The sequence below is a fragment of the Aulonocara stuartgranti genome (assembly GCF_965226115.1).
Source record: "Aulonocara stuartgranti genome assembly, chromosome: 13".
Classification (NCBI taxonomy): domain Eukaryota; kingdom Metazoa; phylum Chordata; class Actinopteri; order Cichliformes; family Cichlidae; genus Aulonocara; species Aulonocara stuartgranti.
In genome coordinates, this window is record NC_138949.1 from 12,049,434 (window position 1) to 12,071,820 (window position 22,387).

Here is a 22,387-nt window from a genome sequence, read left to right on the forward strand (position 1 = left end):
ATCTCACCGGTCACATGTATTCTGAACTGTCACGTTTCATTTTGAGGTCTGCAGGTGGGCAACAGCGTTGTCTTTGCAGCAGAGCTGATTTCTAAAGCGCACAGAGCAAAGCAAACTCCGGTTGCTGCTTCTGAAATGAGGCTACGCACAGAGTAATCGTTTGGCCCGACCCCCAGGGACTGTGGGGAGACACTCTGACTTGTGAGTCCATTTTACCCCCGGCAACATGGTTCAAGCCACTGACTAGAAGCACTGCTTCAATGCCCACAGTGCTCTCAGAGGAAGTGACCTCAATACATCCAATAAGCCTGCTCGCAGGAGCGCGACAGCTGCAGAAGATTGGAGACACACCAGGTTTCTTATCTTAGATGCTGCTAAAATGAGAAAGTACATTGTTTTGGTGGTGTAAATGTCACAGGAAGAACAGCTCAAAGTTTTCTCATGCAGTCGCTATCTAAATGACATCTGCAGAGTAAAAAAAGAAAAGTCGACTGGCTTGAATAATTTTGGATTGTAATTGAAAAAATAAGAATTTAAAGGCAATGAATAGAAAATAGCAACAAATTTCTAATTGTGTCTACGTGCTAAAATCCACAGTAAAGAAGTAATGATTTTATTGATGATAAGAGTCATTTGTAAAATGCAGACTACATAAGATGGTTGTTTGGGTTTGTGAATTCACACTGTTCACTACAAAGATGAAGCCTGATTGCAGCCACACACTGCGAAGGTGGCCCAACCTCAGCTCTGTGATCTGATAGTAAGTGATGTTTTTGTTTTTTAACTTTTGGATGGACACACGTACACGTTTTGCGTGTACTGATTTTATCAATGAACCTGCAATACTGCATACTGCTATTTGTGCAAATCTTTTTCCATTTGCTCACTAAGTGTGGTTGAGTTACATATCACAGATCGTGATGCTTTTATGCATTTGAATGGATTCCAACAAAATGTTTTTCTCACGTTCACTTAAGGCCTTTTTTTGCTTCCATACAGCACCCGTTTAGTCCTTGTTGTCAGGTCAGTTGTGAACATGTGTCTATAAATAAAGAGCCAAATATTTCACAGGAGATGCAACATATTGGGCTTTATCGGGCTGAGACAAACGTGCCTCTATATCCGAAGTTATCACATCGTGAAAAAAGGAACTGTAATATTACTCGCGTCCATTTTGTGTGGTTAAAAATCTTTTAAGTAGCATTACTAACACTTCTCAGCAAACACCAACAGCTGCAAGTTACTGTAAGTCATTCATGCAGGCTACGAGAGTCTTCCCAAGGTCTAGGGGGGAAGATCAGTGAGGGAGGTTTAAAATATCCCATGTTCACTGCTGAGAGGATAAGGATCTGGATCTGCGTGGTTTCTTTCAGGAGCTTTCCCCCCTTTTACTGCTGCTGTCACAATGAGGTAGTGCTGTAGCTGATAAGACAGAAATCAGTCCTTCACCTATGGCCTCTCCACAGGCGGCAAGCAAATTTTAAGGCTCTTTGCACTGTGGAGATTGTTGAGGTAACATACTGAGCTGCAGGAGCTGATTTGTGCTGATTAGCGGGCCCATGTGACTGTGGGCACCGGGTCCAGGTGATTGTGTGGGATCCTGCGTTTGGCACTTGTTACTGCGGTTTTCCACTGAGATGTTAATCATCCAGCATGCGCCAGGGGCATGATTAAATGTCACGCAGCGCCCTCAGCTTTGGCCCTCTCACTGTGAATAAACCTCTCTTACCCACAGGCAGACAGGGCCTGGAGCCTGCAGCCGCAATTTGAACTGCCCGACCTATGCAGTGCCACAGCTCCCCCTACAGGCCAAAGAACAAAAGACAACAACAACAACAAAAATTCTTTTTATTTGACTTAGAAAACGTTACTCAAAAGAGGAAACGGTGCAATCACCAGGTGACGCACAGACATAAATGCATATAGAAAGTATACAAAGGACAAAAAGATTTTTTTAAAAATGCAAATGACATAAATTAAGACAGAAGAAAGACAGAAAAAAGAAAGGATTGTCAGAAAAACTGAGGATTTTTCCCCAAGCTTCACATCCCAGTGCACCTCAGACTGCAATGGAGGAGTTTGCCGACCCCCACTCAGAGGTCAGAGCCTGAACTTCAACAAGTAACAGACATCGATGAGCAGTTAGTCTCATCATGAAGCTCTGTTTCTACCTGTTCATGATTTTAAAATAGAATCAGTAGAAATGTTTTTGCTAGACCACATTAAGAAGGACAGTCCACGCCCTGGGTCCTGACCACATTGTTTTAACTGCTTTCATTCTGAGCTGTTGCCCATAACTGTTTTTGCATGATTGTTATCAGCTCCTCCTAGCGATCTTTGGATTTGATCTTGTGGATTGGACTCACTAGATTGTGAGTTGTTTGACATGTATACCACTTGCTTTGTTTGCTTCTCTGCTGTTTTTAATAAGTGTTGGCCTTGTACCCTGTTGTGTGGTTTGTTGCTCTGTTTTTTTTGTTTGTTTGTTTGTTTGTTTTTGGTTGTTATTGTCTTTATTGTCTGTGTTCTTCTGTCCCGCTGTTTGTGAATGTGTAAAAAAATTTTGAAACTTGCATAAATAAATACATAAAAAAATAAATAAATAAATAAATAAATAAAATAAATGTTTTTGCTTTGTGTTGTCGGCTTTTTGTTCATACCTAAAAACTATGAGGCTGTACACGTGTCCTCATTAGCGATCTTTGGATTTGATCTTGTGGATTGGACTCACTAGATTGTGAGTTGTTTGACATGTCCTCCTAGCGATCTTTGGATTTGATCTTGTGGATTGGACTCACTAGATTGTGAGTTGTTTGACATGTATACCACTTGCTTTGTTTGCTTCTCTGCTGTTTTTAATAAGTGCTGGCCTTGTACCCTGTTGTGTGGTTTGTTGCTCTGTTTTTTTTTGTTTGTTTGTTTGCATAAATAAATACATAAAAAAAATTAAAAAAAATAAAATAAATAAAATAAATGTTTTTGCTTTGTGTTGTCGGCTTTTTGTTCATACCTAAAAACTATGAGGCTGTACACGTGTCCTCATTAGCGATCTTTGGATTTGATCTTGTGGATTGGACTCACTAGATTGTGAGTTGTTTGACATGTATACCACTTGCTTTGTTTGCTTCTCTGCTGTTTTTAATAAGTGCTGGCCTTGTACCCTGTTGTGTGGTTTGTTGCTGTTTTTTTTGTTTGTTTGTTTGTTTGTTTTTGGTTGTTATTGTCTTTATTGTCTGTGTTCTTCTGTCCCGCTGTTTGTGAATGTGTAAAAAAATTTTGAAACTTGCATAAATAAATACATAAAAAAAATAAAAAAAAATAAAAAAATAAAATAAATGTTTTTGCTTTGTGTTGTCGGCTTTTTGTTCATACCTAAAAACTATGAGGCTGTACACGTGTCCTCATTAGGGCACAAATTTGTGTTGGTGTGTTTATGATGTAATGCGAAAGTAATGCAACTAGCAGTGCAGCAAATTACTTTCTCTGGCAAGTAATTAAGTAACGTACTACATTACTTTTAAGAAAAGTCAGTATGGACCGGTGGTAATATAAAATATTATATTATGCTTATTCTTTATCCTGCAACTGTAAATTCAATATGTGATCAATAAAATATCTAGTCATGTGTCAAATGGCATGGTTTGCACACTTCCTGGAAGGATGGGCAGAACTGGTCATTTAAATTTTAAAATGAAAACTACAGGTTTCTGTAGCTTCAATGTTTGGTGGTATGTTCTAAAAACGATCATTTATGATTTGTAAGTTGCATGTGAATATTTGACATCATTCTGAAAGTCATTCAAGAGCACCAATGGATCTTTTCCCCCCCACATGTGCAGATGAAATTCTTCTGTTGTATTCCCGCTATTTAGACAGTGGCCCTTCCACGACGCGCTATTTCTTCAGCGTTTATCTGTTTAGCGCACTCTTCCAGGTCTGTTATGACCTTAGACGCTTCAGGTCGGTCTTCGGGATTCATACTCAGCATTGATCTGATGGTGATGTACTGTAGCATAAAAAGAGCAATAAAACATTTATTAGAAACAATCTTTCATTTGCACCATTTCTAGAGCTCAACTTAGACATTTTCCACTAAGTGTATATCTTTTAAATCCAGAGTCTTATTTCCCTAAATATGAAGATCATCCCTTTCTGATTTTGTTCTCATCGCCATCATGTTCATGTTTGAACCTGAACGTCCTGATGCTCCACAGACTTTCCTTGCTTCTGTGACAACTAAAAACAAAAAGGCCTTTTCTAATGATTAATTAGCCTTTCAGACACTGGAATACTGGAGAGGTGTTTGCTGGAAATTGTCTTCTGTTAGCTGATATAAATAATGCATCTAAAATCAAACACATACATTTCTAAGTGACCCTAAAAAATAGAGAGGTTTTGGATCACAGCCTTTACTCTGCCAGCACACATGTCGTGAGAAATGCATACTGAAATTTGCTAATACACTGAGAAAATGTTGATGTACCTCCGAGATAAAAGTGGATGCAAATTCTTGGGGAAGCTCCTGTTTTCTGATGTCTTCCCATGTCTGAAATATAGTTCAGGAAATTTCTAATGAATAGTTAAAGACAAAACATTTGACCTCCTACAGATTATGAGCTACCATGCACAGCAACCTACCTTGGACTTTTCACAACAACTGGAGATTTTCCAAAGAAGCTCAAAGTAGATCAGCCCCAAAGCAAATATGTCAACCTTTCTGCCGTAGTTCTTGCCCTTCTGTGTTAAAGCAGTTAAACAGCATTAATAACAAGAAGCACTGAGCGCACAAACCTCCACCAAGGCAGCTCACTCTCTGGTCAGTGTTTACATTTAAGGGAATAGTACTGTATTTTGCATATAGAAATTCTGTAAGCATGGTTAATAAGTATTAATCGGTACTGATTTGTAAATAATTGGGCATGAATAACCTGAGCTTACAGAGCTCTAGACTAACCTTTTTCCCACGGTTGCACTGTGTGCCTAACGTTTGTTCTTCTTAGGTCCACCAACACAAAAGTTAGGCACACCCAAATTTTTCAACCGCATCAATTAACACTGCAGTTTTTACATGTGCACTTTTTTTTGGGGGGGGGGGGGGGTTGCTGTCCATACAGGCAATATTAATTTGTAACAATCTTGTCAACACAAAGTTCTTTTTTTGGAGCGCAATTCTACAAGAAAGATAAGTTACTGAAAAAGTGCTTGTGCTTAAAGCGCTTTGACAGTATTGTAGGTAATGTTAAACTTAATCATCATCTCGGCCTCCTCTGACGACCTGTTTCGCTGCTGCCTGCAGTTTAAAGGCAGTGGGAAGAGGGGACACTTGCATTTATCGCGGCTTAGAATGTGTTTTCAGTCATTCATCTTGTCATTACCCAACAGCTACATCCACTTCTGTAGGGCTTAGGCTACTCACTAGGGCTGGGTATTGTCACTGATTTCTATAATTGATTTGATTAAATTCAATCTTGACTCACAGTCAGAAATATTATAAATCTGATCATTTATCAGTACTGACACTTGTGAGACTTCATCAGGGATGTAAGCATCACAGCAGATGCCTTTGTGTCAAAGTAACTGAGGATAAAACACAGAAAACATGAAAGGGATTTTCCTGGCCTGACTTTTTATATCAGATAACCACCTTAAAAATATTCTGCAAGCTAAGAGTTTTTCAATATATTTATTTTTTTTAGAAATTATACCAAAGTATTAAACAGCAAAATTAAGGATTTCTGGTCAGAGGTCATTTTGGGGGAAAAGAGAAAAACAGCGCCCGACAGCGCTGTAAACAACGGTAAATAAGCAAATGAATAATACAGAAAACAGATTTGAGATGGGAAACTGTTCTTGAAATACATTTTGGTCGAAGAGGGACAAAACTTGTTGCTCAGAATCAGTGAGCTGACGACTTTCAACCCCAACGGGTTCGTGCCATCAGGTAAGAAAGCCGTCATCTCACTGATACGTCGGCTCCACGCTCCGTTTATGGCTTTGTGTGGAATCTGTTTACTTGCTCTCATTTACTATTTTATCTGTTTGGTGGTTGTTCAAATAGTTTTGTGAGCTCCTGGCTTTTCTGGCAAAAAAAAAAAAAAAAAAAAACAATATTTAAAAATTGATTCAGGATTTAATGAATCAACATCGCGTTATTCAAGCTAAAATCCACTTTAATTGGAAACTCGACTATTGAAACCCAGCCCTACTACTCACCCGTCTATCCACCTAAACTTTCAAACGTACACACACGTAGGCCGAAAGGAATATCTGGACCAGGGGTCCGTTCTTCGTACCTCGCTTACTACATCCAAGATCAAATCATCGCGCTAACTTTGAGCTCGCTATCCCGGTTCTCCGAACACACCCGTTGTTGACGATTAGTACAGCTGGATGAAGTAATGTGAGATCACTGGGTGGCTTAACAGGGGCTACGCATCGATAGTAGAAACATTGATCGGCAACCCTTAAAATTGTACTGTTTGTTTATACGTTTTCCATTTAGGAAATGATACTGGTATATGTGGCTTCTAAATATCACATTAGTTTACATCCAAATATGTCACATTTAACCTTTTGACCTCACTTTTGCATTTTACATCTGCATTTCTTTCACATTGACCCCACAACATATTATATCTTTAAAGAACACGTCAAGAAAAAGATTGAACTGCTTAGTTAGTTAGAAAATTGTATTATTACATAATAAGCCCGGGGCTCTAATTTCTCAATGATGCAACTAAAAAAAATCATCCAGTCATTCGATTAAAAAGAAGAAAAAAAAAAGTCTCTGCTACTCTGAAAATCTCCATGTAATCAACAACAAACGCACATTATGCCCCTATCGTGGTCTAAACCAATCAGAGATAGTAAGGGAGAGGACCTCTGATTGGTCCTGGGGTCCGTTCTTCGTACCTTGCTAAGTAAGTTAGCTGGATTTGATTGTTGACGATTTTGTGTGATCTTGGATCGTTCGGTTCTCCGAAGCTCATCCAGGACTTGCTGTCATAGCAACAGATCCGTAAGCGGATAATATAAGAATATTCTACAGAATGGTAATATTTATCACTTATATTGCTTTTAGTCTCTTGAAAAGAGACCCTGAAATAATCTGTTTGTTTGTTTATAACAGCAACCAGGAAAAGGGCAGAGGAAAAAAAGACAGGTGGTGGTCCTGCACCCCCTCGTCAACAAGTTGGTTAAGTAAATAATACCCTCACGGGAAAATCGATATCTCTCTATGAGCACACTGTCGCGCTGAGCTAAAGGATCCTGTCTGTCCCGCAATATACGCTGGATTCTGAGGACTCTCCTTATCAATCTTGCACCTTCCGCAATGGGCTGCTCGCGTATACGGACAGGACATGGCTGCGACAGGCTTCCCAAATCCACCTTCGCTTTTATAGCCGTGGTCTCTCATCTTGATTACACGACGTAATTTACAATTACTACTCTGAAATATGAATTACATCTGAAATAATCAAATACATGAAATAGAATGATTAATAGCACATTTCCCTTTTTTAGGAAATGACCTGTATGTATCTGTATGGAATCAATAAAAGAATCAAATACTGCATTACCTTTAGTTACATTGATAATATTTATTTATGGCAAAACAGTGGTAAAATATCGCTGTTGCTTTCGTATAAATGAAGCGGACATACCTGCGTGGCCGCGATCTAATCCTGTTTACATAAAGTAAACCTGCTCCCGAGCAGGTTTACGCTTACGGATCTGTTGCTATGACAGCAAGTCCCGGATGAGCTTCGGAGAACCGAACGATCCAAGATCACGCAAAATCGTCAACAATCAAATCCAGCTAACTTACTTAGCGAGGTACGAAGAACGGACCCCAGGACCAATCAGAGGTCCTCTCCCTTACTATCTCTGATTGGTTTAGACCACGATAGGGGCATAATGTGCGTTTGTTGTTGATTACATGGAGATTTTCAGAGTAGCAGAGACTTTTTTTTTTCTTTCTTCTTTTTAATCGAATGACTGGATGATTTTTTTTAGTTGCATCATTGAGAAATTAGAGCCCCGGGCTTATTATGTAATAATACAATTTTCTAACTAACTAAGCAGTTCAATCTTTTTCTTGACGTGTTCTTTAAAGATATAATATGTTGTGGGGTCAATGTGAAAGAAATGCAGATGTAAAATGCAAAAGTGAGGTCAAAAGGTTAAATGTGACATATTTGGATGTAAACTATAATGTGATATTTAGAAGCCACATATACCAGTATCATTTCCTAAATGGAAAACGTATAAACAAACAGTACAATTTTAAGCAACGTTTTAAATATTTTTAAAGACATTTTATAAAAGTCTGACCTCATTTGACTTTGAAGGAATCGGAGATCAAGTAATGGGTTATTTAGAATCTCTTTATACACTGTATTGCCAAAAGTACTAAACCACTTATCCAAATCACTGAATTCAGATGTTCCAGTCACATCCTGACGCACACAGTGCACACAGGTTGCTGACTTTCTGCAGAGTCAATTTCTACAGAACTCCAAACTTCATGTGGCCTTTAGATTAGCTTAAAATCAATGCGGCTTCATGGAATAAGTTTTCATGGCTGAGCAGCTGCATCCAAGCCTTACATCACCAGGGACAATGTAAAGTGTCAGATGCAGTGGTGTAAAATACGCCTTCACTGGACTCTAGAGCAGTGAGACGTGTTCTCTGGTGTGACGAATCACACCTTGGTGGTTTCCAGGAGAATGGTACTTGTCTGGCTGCACTGTGCCAAGTGTAAAGTCTGGTGGAGGCGTGGGGTTGGTTTTCAGGAAGTTGTTCCAGTGAAAGGAACTCCTAATGCTTCAGCATAATGAGAAACTTCGGACAATTTTATGGTCCCAACTTTGTGGAAAATGTTTGGGGATAAACCCTTCCTGTTCCAACACCAGTGAACAAAGTAAGGCCCATTAAGACATGGATGAGCATGTTTTGTGTGGAAGAACTTGACTGGCTGGCACAGAGTCCCGACCTCAACCCCCATACAAAGATGAGAGCGGTAAATGCGAGCCAGTTTTCAATAAACACACTCCTATAGACACACTGCTTGTCCAGGTGCAAAGAACGGCTTCATATCAAATCTTATAGATTAAGAATTGAATATTGCTCAAGTTCATATGCGAGTCAAGGCAGAGGAGCAAATACTTTTGGCAAATATATTGCATGATTCCCTATATGTTGTCCATAAAAACATAGTTTCAAGAAATGGCTCTATGGAAATATCATCAATTGAACATCCGATCACTCTATTGAACTTTGAGAGGTCAGAGGTCAAGAATGATTTATTTTTAATCTTTTTACAATACTTTATGTTGACGATACACACCACACTTATAAGAATCATAGTTATAAGGCTTTTTGTAAATTTTTAAATACATCGCAATAAATCATAAACTTGAACTTGGTGGATGTATGCCACATTTGAATGGGTTGTTAAGATGACTCCACTCTACACGTCTACAAAGTTTTATCAGAATATATTCAAACGTTTTAAAGCTGTTGTGTTTACAGACAGAACAACATGTATGCAAACGCTACCAAAAACAGAACCTCCTTGGTGGAGGAAACAATACACTGAATTCTTCTTCACCATGACTTATTACAACAGAGCCTGTACTCATGAAGTCACCATCATTTCACTAATCCAGTCATCAAAGGCTTCAGTGACAGATACCACTTAAGAGTAGAATAAATTTGAACAACAATGATACAGATATATTCAAACTGATGATTATTATGATACTACGAAATATAGAAGTTATCCCTTTGAGACAGAAATTCAATTTTAGGATTAATTAAGACAGATTATTTGCTCTGTATGATGTCAGTGAGCAGGGTTATTCCTGATACGGTCATCTCATGCACACAGATCTGCTTAAAGGCAGATCTGTGTGCAGCTAGTTGGGCACACAGACCTTTAAGCAGATCTGTGTGCCCAACTAGCTGTTGATTTTGTTTGCAAGGAGCAGCCAATCAGAAGTGAAGGCTGAACTGAACTAAGCTGCAGGAAGAGAGGATACTTTTTCAAAATGCAGAGCTACTCTAGTAGAACCCAAAAATAAAATGGAGCAGCTGGAAATTAGCATAATAATGTCGACGGACTCACCTGTTCAGGAGCCATGTATGATGGTGTTCCCTTCTCCACAGTTCTCTTGATCGGGGACTTGTCATCGTCGTCGTTCTCAGCAGTGACCAGTCCAAAGTCTCCGATTTTCACTTTTGTGTCCTGCCCAAACAGGATGTTGGCAGGCTAGCCGGATGAAACAAAGCAAACGTGACCAATTGTTACATCCTGTGAGGCTGTGGGAGTGTTGGTGTGGTGTTGCAATAAACAGTAACGAGTGAGAATCTCTGGGTTTCTGTGGATTTCGGTAAAAGAGTAAACCGAATAATTTTAGAAACGTAAAGTCACATACGAACATTACACCTTGTTGTCAGGTTTTAACCCACACACACACACACAGCTGTGCGCTACCTGTGGTTAGCCCGTTATCTGCTTCGTCTGGCTCACCTTCAGGTCTCTGTGGATGAGCTTCTTGGAGTGAATGTATTCGATACCACCGACCATCTGCTGAGCAATGGTCAGACTTTCTTCTCTTCTCTTGGAGTTTGATTTCTTCGTATACCAGTCTTCTATCCAGTCTAGAAGTGTTCTGGTGTCACACAGTTCCATCTGAATGTAGAGGTACTTCTTGGGTGAACCAGTGGAAGACCTAAAACAGGATGAATGATCAAACAGTGAAATGATACAAAAGAAGCGAAGAATTACTTTCACAAGTCTTACTGTGTACTGCAGCTTTCGTCAGTGCTGTCTGACTGGTATCCTGAATACTCCGTCCAACACGAGAAGTATCTAATGATATTAGGGTGCTCGAGGTCTGACAACGCCATGGCTTCTCGTAGAGCTTTTCTAATTCAAAGAGGGGGGAAAAAAAACTGAATCATACAACTTTACTATAACTAACTGTAACAATATAAACCAATAAAGCACGCAGTGAAATCATGCAATATTACAGAACACTTCACTTACTCGTTCCAGCGGATGATCTTTATTGCGTAATACTTTTCCACCAGTTTATCTTTTACCTTGACTACTCGACCAAAAGCTCCTTTACCCAGCTCCTCTACGTAGTCAAACTGTGAATTACTGTTGACAGAAATCTTTTATTAAATATCAATTTCTTAAAGCAGTTGAACAGAAGGTGATAATTTTGATAATATTGCATTCTCATATTTTTATTTTCCACACCTGAAGATTTCTGAATCAGCTGACATATCACTGGGGGAGCTTCCTGAACTCTTTTCTTCAGGACACAACATATCCTTGACAAAACAATACAATATAATGCATAGTGTAAAAAAAGAGAAAGAAAGAAAAGACACCAAAGCATGTAGCATGAATTAAATCAATGAACTTTCATTGTTCACATCATTGAACTACTAAGCTGCAGTTCACAGTATCTTTTTTAAAATACTGTGAACTGCAGCTTAGTAGCATGTCTGAATAGATATTCACAGATTTTGGGCTTCATATGTGCTTTTTGTTGCTCTGCAAATTTGAGTAAATACAGAAGATTTTGCTAGAAAATATAAAGCAACAGTAAATTAAAGTAATTCAATATTTACTGCATATAAATAGCAATGTTGGGTTACTTAACGTAATCCCTGATTCTCTGATAATGGAGTGAGATGTTTCACTATGGGAATCACCTTGGTGTGACTAACTATGGAAGCTCCAGTGACACCCTGTCTGTCCATGACAGATCTGTCGAGCCGTGCCCCTCCTGACTCATTCTCAGTAGATTTCTTTTGGTCCGCAAGTAAAGGATGAAAGTGCTGGTGAAACACTGTTATCAAAGAACCAGGGATTACGTTAAGTAACCAAGCGCTCTTTTTCTACCTTTGCTCGGTGTTTCACTATGGGAGATATAGCCCATTCCCAAACTGCACCAGCCCCCTGAAGCTACGCTCCAGGACTACACCAGGTATAGCAAAGGATCTCAGGTCAGACCTTAGGCACTAGATTCCAGCACTGCCTGAGCCAGGGTTAACTATGCAAAAATCCAGTAGGGCTGCCACGATTAGTCGACTTGTCACATTTACGTCTACTATCAAAATCGTCAACCACTAATTTAATAGTCGACGTGTCTGAAGCTTTGTAAGATCCTGAAAAACGCAGGAATAACTAGTAGGATTTAAAAGTGTAATAACGTACTGAAACATAAGATGGCAGCACTGCATGTACAAGGATGCCAGCTGCCACCAAACATGAAAGAAGAAAAAGAAGCAGCAGTCTCCGGTATCATAGCTGTGCCCAAATTCAGGGGCCGCATCCTTCGGAGGCCGCATTTGTAGGCCGATTACGTTACAGCAACACAACGAAGACTGTCCAAATTTGAAGACTCCTCCAAATGCGGCCTTCATTTCCCCAGATTTGAAGGATGGGTCGGGTGTATCCTTCATGGCCCAACCTATCCCAGAATTCATAGCGTGGCCCAGCCAATCCCAACAATGGTGTCAGCTACTTAGTTTAAATATTAATCTTTCTGGGTCACAAAATAAACTTAAGATATTTACAAGCAAAAATGTAAGTCGTAAATCGGTTTGGCTGAAATTAAAGTTATAGTTTTCTCACAGCTAAATAAACATCAAACAGAAAACTGATTAAACAGAAGTGTGAGATGATCGAGAATTTACTCCAGTTTCCTGTTATATTTTAGGTAGCAAGGAGCAGACGGCTGAGTTTATTAAACTCCACTGAGACAATCTGCAAATGTCATTAAAAGTTTAATAAACTATCATCTTGTCTTTATTTTTAGTTAGCACATACCTTAAACACGTAAAGCTGTAAGCTAATGATTGTTATATAAGAGCAGACGCTGCTGGTGCAATAAGCTGTACGTTTTACGTCCAATGTACGCATGATCTGATTAGTCGACTAATCCCCCCCCAAAAAACTGTTGACTAGCCAACTATCAACATAGTCGTTTGTAGCAGCCCTAAAATCCAGCCCACAAAAATACAAATGTGTGGCACATATATCCTGGACTGATACACCTCTGAACAAAGCTGAGGATGTGATAATACCAATGGTAGAATGAGTTTGGAGTCCCAGGAGGCCTATGAGCCCTTAGAGCTGTAAGCCAGAGCTATGGCCTCTACAATCCAATGAGCTAGCCTGTGGCGTTACAGGAGCCCGCCCTTGTCAGGGGAGGCCCAGGAAACAAACAGCTGATCTGATATTCTGAACCCAGCACTTCTGTCCACATGTCCCAAAGACTCTCATGGGGTCCGCCTGTAAAGCATGTTTACTGGCGGACTGAGCATGTTTAGCAACCATACAAGACTCGCTGTAACGCAATTGCCTGACACAAACATGAGCCATCTCGCCAAACAAAACCAGGAACTGCTGGAACAACTTGCCTGACACGACACAGCTGTTTAATAGAGTGTAACTATAAGTGGACTTCTTCCAAAGGATTTACCATAATCCAAACTGGGACTGGAAAAACTGTTCTGCGATATACTCCTATAGAGGACAATGGAGAACTGTTAAGCACCTAATCAAGTTAGCCTGGACACGCTAAGGAAACTCAAAGTAGTTTTTCACGGTAAGAAAGCGACAATGAGTTAGGAGGCGCTGGTCGGCGAGTTAGAATAAGGGGGCGGAGTCCTGAGCTCGGCTTGACAGGTCTGTCGTGGACAGATGGGTTGTCATTGGAGCTTCCATAGTTGGGTACGCCAAGGCAATTCCCATAGTAAAACACTGAAGTTAGAAAAAGAACTTGTTTTTGTTCTAATAATCACGTTCGATTTAAAATAGGACAGTGTGCATGAAACATCAAATGTGTTGTCAAATTTTACTGCCAGTTTCTTCAGGTTTCACTCAATTTTTGATCTTGTTTTTAGGAGGATTTCAGACTGGACCTTGGAGTCACTCAGACACACTGGCCGCTTTTAAAGTTTTTACTCAAAATAGCACTGTTAGTGTGAAAGGTAATACAAGACCTGAACCTCGGAGTTTTTTGACGATTTACAGGTCTGTGCCACAGGTTCTGATGAAGCGCCACAGGAATCCCTGGGAGAAAACAAAGAGGTAAATTAGTAAACACTCCATCCTTTCTCTTTTGCTTATCCTCCTCAGGGTTGCGGGTTGCAATTGAACAGAAGGTGATAATATTGATAATATTGCATTCTCATATTTTTATTTTCCATACCTGAAGATTACTGAATCAACTGACATGTCACTGGGGGAGCTTCCTGAACCCTTTTCTTCAGGACACAACATATCCTTGACAAAACAATACAGAGTGCATAGTGTAAAAAAAGAAAGGAAAAAAAAAAAAGACACCAAAGCATGTAGCATGAATTACCTAAAAATTGCTTAAATCATTGAACTACTAAGCTGCAGTTCACAGTATCTTTTTTAAAATACTGTGAACTGCAGCTTAGTAGCATGTCTGAATAGATATTCACAGATTTTGGGCTTCATATAAGCTTTTTGTTGCTCTGCAAATTTGAGTAAATACAGAAGATTTTGCTAGAAAATATAAAGCAACAGTAAATTAAAGTAATTCAATATTTACTGCATATAAATAGCAATGTTGGGTTACTTAACGTAATCCCTGATTCTCTGATAATGGAGTGAGATGTTTCACTATGGAAGCTCCAGTGACACCCTGTCTGTCCATGACAGATCTGTCGAGCCGTGCCCCTCCTGACTCATTCTCAGTAGATTTCTTTTGGTCCGCAAGTAAAGGATGAAAGTGCTGGTGAAACACTGTTATCAAAGAACCAGGGATTACGTTAAGTAACCAAGCGCTCTTTTTCTACCTTTGCTCGGTGTTTCACTATGGGAGATATAGCCCATTCCCAAACTGTACCAGCCCCCTGAAACTACGCTCCAGGACTACACCAGGTATAGCAAAGGATCTCAGGTCAGACCTTAGGCACTAGATTTCAGCACTGCCTGAGCCAGGGTTAACTATGCAAAAATCCAGTAGGGCTGCCACGATTAGTCGACTTGTCACATTTACGTCTACTATCAAAATCGTCAACCACTAATTTAATAGTCGACGTGTCTGAAGCTTTGTAAGATCCTGCAAAATGCAGGAATAACTAGTAGGATTTAAAAGTGTAATAACGTACTGAAACATAAGATGGCAGCACTGCATGTACAAGGATGCCAGCTGCCACCAAACATGAAAGAAGAAAAAGAAGCAGCAGTCTCCGGTATCATAGCTGTGCCCAAATTCAGGGGCCGCATCCTTCGGAGGCCGCATTTGTAGGCCGATTACATTACAGCAACACAACGAAGACTGTCCAAATTTGAAGACTCCTCCAAATGCGGCCTTCATTTCCCCAGATTTGAAGGATGGGTCGGGTGTATCCTTCATGGCCCAACCTATCCCAGAATTCATAGCGTGGCCCAGCCAATTCCAACAATGGCGTCAGCTACTTAGTTTAAATATTAATCTTTCTGGGTCACAAAATAAACTTAAGATATTTACAAGCAAGAATGTAAGTCGTTCAGATCATTTAAAAATGTTGGTGTTTGGCTTTTTTCAGTGTTTTATTAGTTTCTGAGTAAATCGGTTTGGCTGAGATTAAAGTTATAGTTTTCTCACAGCTAAATAAACATTAAACAGAAGTGTGAGATGATCGAGAATTTACTCCAGTGTCCTGTTATATTTTAGGTAGTCAGGAGCAGACGGCTGAGTTTATTAAACTCCACTGAAACAATCTGCAAATTTCATTAAAAGTTTAATAAACTATCATCTTGTCTTTATTTTTAGTTAGCACATACCTTAAACACATAAAGCTGTAAGCTAATGATTGTTATATAAGAGCAGACGCACGCTGGTGCAAATGGCCTGCATTTGTATAGCGCTTTATTCAGTCCCTAAGGACCCCAAAGCACTTTACACTACATTCAGTCATTCACACACACATTCACACACTGGCAATGGCAAGCTACGTTGTAGCCACAGCTGCCCGAGGCGCACTGACAGAGGCGAGGCTGCCGGACACTGGCGCCACCGGGCCCTCTGACCACCACCAGTAGGCAAACATGGGGTTAGTATCTTGCCCAAGGATATTTGGCATGCAGCCAGGAGGCAGCGTGGGATCACCGATCTTCTGATTAGTGGCTGACCTGCTCTGCCAAGGCAATTCCCATAGTAAAACACTGAAGTTAGAAAAAGAACTTGTTTTTGTTCTAATATTCACGTTTGATTTAAAATAGGACAGTGTGCGTGAAACATCAAATGTGTTGTCAAGCTTTACTGTCAGTTTCTTCAGGTTTCACTCAATTTTTGATCTTCTTGTTTTTAGGAGGATTTCAGACTGGACCTTGGAGTCACTCAGACACACTGGCCGCTTTTAAAGTTTTTACTCAAAATAGCACTGTTAGTGTGAAAGGTAATACAAGACCTGAACCTCGGAGTTTTTTGACGATTTACAGGTCTGTGCCACAGGTTCTGATGAAGCGCCACAGGAATCCCTGGGAGAAAACAAAGAGGTAAATTAGTAAACACTCCATCCTTTCTCTTTTGCTTATCCTCCTCAGGGTTGCGGGTTGCAATTGAACAGAAGGTGATAATATTGATTATACGGCATTCTCATATTTTTATTTTCCATACCTGAAGATTACTGAATCAACTGACATGTCACTGGGGGAGCTTCCTGAACCCTTTTCTTCAGGACACAACATATCCTTGACAAAACAATACAGAGTGCATAGTGTAAAAAAAGAAAGGAAAAAAAAAAAAGACACCAAAGCATGTAGCATGAATTACCTAAAAATTGCTTAAATCATTGAACTACTAAGCTGCAGTTCACAGTATCTTTTTTAAAATACTGTGAACTGCAGCTTTTAAAGTTTTTACTCAAAATAGCACTGTTAGTGTGAAAAGTAATACAAGACCTGAACCTTGGAGTTTTTTGACGAATTACAGGTCTGCGCCACAGGTTCTGATGAAGCACCACAGGAATCCCTGGGAGAAAACAAAGAGGTAAATTAGTAAACACTCCATCCTTTTTCTCTCTTTTGCTTATCCTCATCAGGGTTGAGGGAGGCAGGAGCCTAACCCAGCTGTCATAAGGCGAGAGACAGTGTACATCCTGGACAGGTACCAGTCTAGTCTACCATTTTCACAAATCTACCACTGCTTTCAGTTTGTGACTTACGGTTCAGTCTGTGGCGTGGGCAGCGTGGCTGAGGCGCCATCTTGAAACACTTCGAAGGGCGACACCTGAAACACAAGCAGAAAGTCTTTAACTTCTGTACCATATCGTCCTCCTTAAAATCTTTGTATGTTATGTTAATTACATTTGCAGGCAACAACTCAATGCATTTATTTATGGTCGGTCTTATAATTTAAGTGATCTACTGAGATTTTCCTACACAACCATCTATGGTTTACAGAGAACGGCCAGGAACCGAGAAGATATCCAGTGAGTGGTAGTTCTCTGAAAAGGTCTAGCTGATGCCAGGGGAGAACATCAATAATGCTTTGTGTTGAAGGGAAAGCACCATTAACTCAAATAAGCATAAAGGTAGAAGAGCATCTCTGAAACAGCAGCAGAAGACCACACTGGTAGCCACGCCCCTTAAAGATTAAACCAATTTAAAACTGGTTTCTTGAACATGACAATGGGCCTGATTTACAAACAGTGTGCACAAACAAATGTGTGTGCAAATTTGGAGTAGGAAAGTTTTATGCAAAAAAAGAAATAACAATAATAAAGACTTTATTTTTATTTGTCGTTATTACTTTTGGTCATTTACAGTTTTCCAAAACACCAGACTACAAAATGCTCAGAATTACAAAAAAAAAAAAAAGCTTGTAAAAAAAGAAAAAGAAAAAAAAAGCTAAATATTACTAATTTCATTGTTTTCTTGGTGCTACTGTATAAAACATTTGTTTTGTACTAGCATTAAACTTTGTGAACTGACTCTATGCCTACGGATCTTCTCTATCTAAATAGTACTTCCTCTGGGTCACACATGCATTGTAAACTGGAAGGTAATTTTGTGTGCAAATTCAGACTCAAATGGCCTTCGTAGTCACTGGATCTTAACAAGTCAGACAGTATTTCCTGGTACTTCATTTTGACCCCTTAACATTTACAGTAATAACAAGATCCACTGTTTGCTCCAAGTTACATGCTCCACCATGCATACAAGTTAGTGTTTGATTTAAACCAGCACAGGTTATAATGTATTGCTACTCACCCAGTTAGTTTTGCGTTCAGATATACCATCAAACAGAGTTTTTCTGCATTTCAGGTGAGAACGTTGCGCATTTGAATCTTTTTTCTTCATCTGAAAGAAAAACAGATTTTTCAGAAATGACATCATTGTTAAGAATAGAGCAACAAATTTGTGAAACGTGTTCCATATACAGGCACATGCACCATCTTACCTCCACGATTAGATTTTCCTTCTCATTCAAACTTTCCAGGGCATTTCGAGCTGCGTTCTGCTTTGCTTTTTCAGCGTTCTGCCCCTCACCATCAGGAAACCTTTGCCCATTGATCACAGCCCTCATGATGACTCTGACAAAGAATTTTAAAAGCTCTAATTAACATTGCTGATGTACTCCAACTCAAAAGTTTGATCACAGCTTCTCATTTAACAGTTTTTCTTTATTTTCATGACTATTTACATTGCAGATTCTCACCGAAGGCATCAAAACTATGAATGAACACATATGGAATTATGTAGTAAACAAAAAAAAGTGTGAAACAACTCAAAAAACGGTTTATATTTTAGATTCTTCAAAATAGCCACCCTTTGCTTTGATTACTTTATGAGCTTCATAAGGTAGTCACCTGAAATAGCGATAAGTGATAACTGAATGTTTCTAGAGCTATGCGAGGACATGGCAACATAACCGCGGGGAAACTTCTGGGGATGATGATGTTGCAGGAGCGAGCACAACATGACAAATCTGTCAGAGAAGGGCGAAATTTTGATCATGCCGATCGCAGAAATGTGAAGCCACGGAGGCTTTTTCATCGTTTTGATGGTCAGTGTAGTGGCTATATTAAGTTCTTAAAGTTCTCTCTTTACATGGTTTGGTTATGAAAAGAAAGAACTGAATCCCAAGTTAAATAATGTAATAAGCGAGGTCATTGCCACAGTCAACTACGTCAAAACACGACTTGTCAAAGCCCAGATTTTTCGGGACTGTGCGAAGAATGGGCTCCGACAACACAGCCGTTGTGTATCACAGCGAGTCCCGCGTATTCCAAGTTAAACCAAATAGCTATTATTAAACTAATATAAGACTACAAGGACTTAGTAGTTGGTTTAGCACTTGCATGGCCCAATGCACAATATGGCAGCATACCCTCTTTAATATATTGCAGCTGCCGAACACATTTATCCGGTTTTAGCTCACCTTTTCTCACCAGGTCTCTCTAAAACGTTCTCATATTCCAGCTTCAAATCGTTCCTCCGTGCAAACTTTTTCAATCGTGTTGTGTACTTATTCTTGCCCATCTTAAATCGCGAAACCCTGGTCGGACAAATACTTGCTATAGTACAGCAGAGCTCACACACAGATCTAAATTTCCCACCACCGCCGGCTAGTGAGGGCACGTTCCTTACGTGACACACTTCGAGACTTGATTCGTCGGAGAGTCACGTGATCAATTATGTCAGAAGACAAACGTATCTGCCCACTGGTTAATTACATAATCACGTGGGGGCAGGGATCTCACAGCATAAGCATTTATATATTGTGTGTTTTTTTATTATTAAAAAACATCAACAAGTCACAAGCAAAATGAAAACACACCATGGCACATGTTTAAACAAGTAAGGTATATTCATAAAAATGATTTATTATTAAAAAAGACATAACATAATTTTTCATCCCCCCAAAAAAGATACATGTTTAAAGCACAATATCAGCCCAATGTCAAACAGAACTGTCACATGATATCAAACAAAAAATGTCAATTCTGTTGTGTAGAGTGGGCAATCATAATGAAGCAGTTCATTATGAATATTAGATTCTAGCTGCTCTTCATGTTTTTGGCCACCAGACAGTGGCGTGTCCAGCGGGGTGGCCTGGGGGGGGGGGGGGGGGCACAGGCCACCCCCCCAACCAGACTGGCCACCCCAGGTGCCACCCCAAAGGCAAAACAATAAAATTCAATCAAATATCAAATGTCCGATTATGTTTTCACGGTGAAGCTGAGATATCCGAGTGTAAGTGAATGCAGCATCGGCTTCTGCGCTACGTGCATCACGTTAGCAAAGGTAGGAGAGCCAAGCACGAAAGACGGCACTGCAGGAAACAATTTTTCGGTGAAAGAAAATGAGGACAGAATAAATGTCCCGGTAAGTAATATTAAGTTTGTTGAGTTTAGTAAACTTCGGTGAAATTAGAATACCAAGGAAAAAATAACACTTAAAGAATTATTGCAGCTGTGGAATATTTCAGACAGTATGCTACTGAGGGCAGCTAACATAAGAGTTATGAGTTATAAGATATAATCTAAGTCGTAACATTGCTGTATGGTAGTGATGGTGAGATGAAGCCTCATGATGAACTGAAGCTTCCCATCCAACTGGTCGACTCATGGTTCGAAGCATTGTGATGATTCATTTGCTCTACTGCGCCATCAAGTGGACAATTCAAGTGAAACGGGCTCAATGATTATAATGATGTGATGTGTAAACCGCTAAACTGAATAAATAAATTGTTTTTCATGGTTATTTATCCCGAATATTGTCTCAGTATGTCTGATACAAAAGAGAAAGTGGAAACTATCAGTACACAGGTTTTGGGATGATTGTGTAACTGCGTAATCATGCTTATGTACATCTCAATAATGACACAAACTAGTGTGTGGCACTTCAAGTTGAATGAATAAAGGAATTACTATTGTTCATGACACCAATAACTGAACTCTAAATATTAGTTATATTTAATATTATACTAATTTTATATTATATTAATTTAATTAATGTTTGTGTATAATAAATTGGCAGCTTAACACAGGAATGTACATGGAAACAAAAAGGGAGGGAGTTGTGATGTGAATGTGCTTGTGACTTTATAACAGTGCTCATGACACTAGGGAAAAGTTTTCATTTGTTTTTATTCAAAAATAGCAGCTTTTCCACAGTGCTGGGCTTAAGACGGTTCCTCTTTTTTGAGAGGATTTCTCCTGCTTTTGAAAATATCCTCTCACAGGGCACAGATGAAGCAGGGGTTGCAAGAAAAACCACAGCAAGTTTATACAAGTTTGGATAAAGAAATTTGTGTCCAGTACTCCAGTAGCTATGTAACACATACGTAATCCAATTCCACAACACGATGTGATGGGGGAATCAGCTGTGTTTTGCTGCCCATTTTATTTCGAATCTGGCGCGAACCGGTGAACCAGTTCCCGAATCAGTCACGTGGTACGGACTGCCCGCGAGGCCTCGAACGTCACTGCATACGTAATCAAAGCAAGCCTCGATACGCGCTTCAGAAAAACGCCCCCGCGATTACCCGACGCGCGATTCGAAGCTTCGACACACAGGACACATCACTACTGTATGGAGCTGCAGATTTGGTTGCAGGTTAACATAGCTGGACTGGCCATCGGGCATACCGGGCATATGCCCGGTGACTTATTTTTTTTTGTAATGGCATGAACAATGAGAGGTGGTGGATTGGCCAGATGCAGGTTGATGTGTAAAAATAACTCAGTTGTTTGGTGGTGGCTATGGCGGTGGCTTCCCTCATCCACCAGCAGGTGGATGAGGGAAGGGGAGGCAGGAGGAGAGACCCGAGGCAGCCGCCAGTCCGAGTGTCAGGTGAACTGAACTTCAGGTAAGAAGTTATGACCTGCAGTCTATCTGGGTCAGATATAAACCAAGTTTAGGTGGAGTTTATTTTCGTTGTGCTGACTTTTTACCGTCAGTTACAATAACTCGTACTGCGTTCTAGCCAGCTTGACGGAGTTTTTATACAGCTGTTCGGTTGCTATGATGTTACTGATAGTGAACTTTATTTTATTCATAAGGTTAGTTAGTAGAGTTGCCAACGGCTCCTTAAAAAAATGGGATGGTCCCTCATTCAGAGAAAATATTACACGTTTCGTATTGAGCTGAGAAGAGACGCAGTTTGTCCCGGACTTTCGCTATAATGAAAAAAAGACACAAAGCTGGATTTATTCTGTCGTTATGCTGCACAGCTGCCTCTTCTTCTCTCATTCTCTCCCCCTGCCTCTCCTGTTGCTACTTCAATCATTAAATTGATCAATGATCAGCTGATCGGCTTTTCTCTCTTGTTTATTTATCGCCCACTTTGCGCCAGAAAGAGGAAACCAGCAGATGTCGCTCTAAACAACAGCA

At 39.9% G+C, this 22,387-nt stretch overlaps 1 protein-coding gene across 3 annotated transcripts; it reads right to left on the minus strand.

Moving 5' to 3' along the window:
• Positions 1-3,339: 3,339 nt before the first annotated feature.
• On the minus strand, positions 3,340-19,661 carry LOC309720050 (interferon-induced, double-stranded RNA-activated protein kinase-like). Of its 3 annotated transcripts, none has more exons than XM_082556600.1 (17): positions 19,431-19,661; positions 18,450-18,582; positions 18,260-18,349; positions 17,212-17,276; positions 16,955-17,018; positions 16,665-16,738; positions 16,462-16,525; positions 14,241-14,314; positions 14,038-14,101; positions 11,273-11,346; positions 11,054-11,170; positions 10,808-10,933; positions 10,535-10,736; positions 10,130-10,273; positions 4,639-4,734; positions 4,484-4,546; positions 3,340-4,006 (listed from the first exon to the last, which is right to left on the minus strand). In XM_082556600.1, the coding sequence occupies exons 1-17, from the start codon at positions 19,529-19,531 to the stop codon at positions 3,869-3,871; spliced, it is 1,689 nt and encodes a 562-aa protein (XP_082412726.1). In that variant the 5' UTR covers positions 19,532-19,661; the 3' UTR covers positions 3,340-3,868. The 3 variants fall into 3 exon arrangements, with proteins under 3 accessions (XP_082412726.1, XP_082412725.1, XP_082412727.1); XM_082556599.1 differs by having other exon boundaries at positions 4,639-4,737; XM_082556601.1 differs by lacking the exons at positions 16,665-16,738; positions 16,955-17,018 and having other exon boundaries at positions 4,639-4,737; positions 19,431-19,660.
• Positions 19,662-22,387: the final 2,726 nt, after the last annotated feature.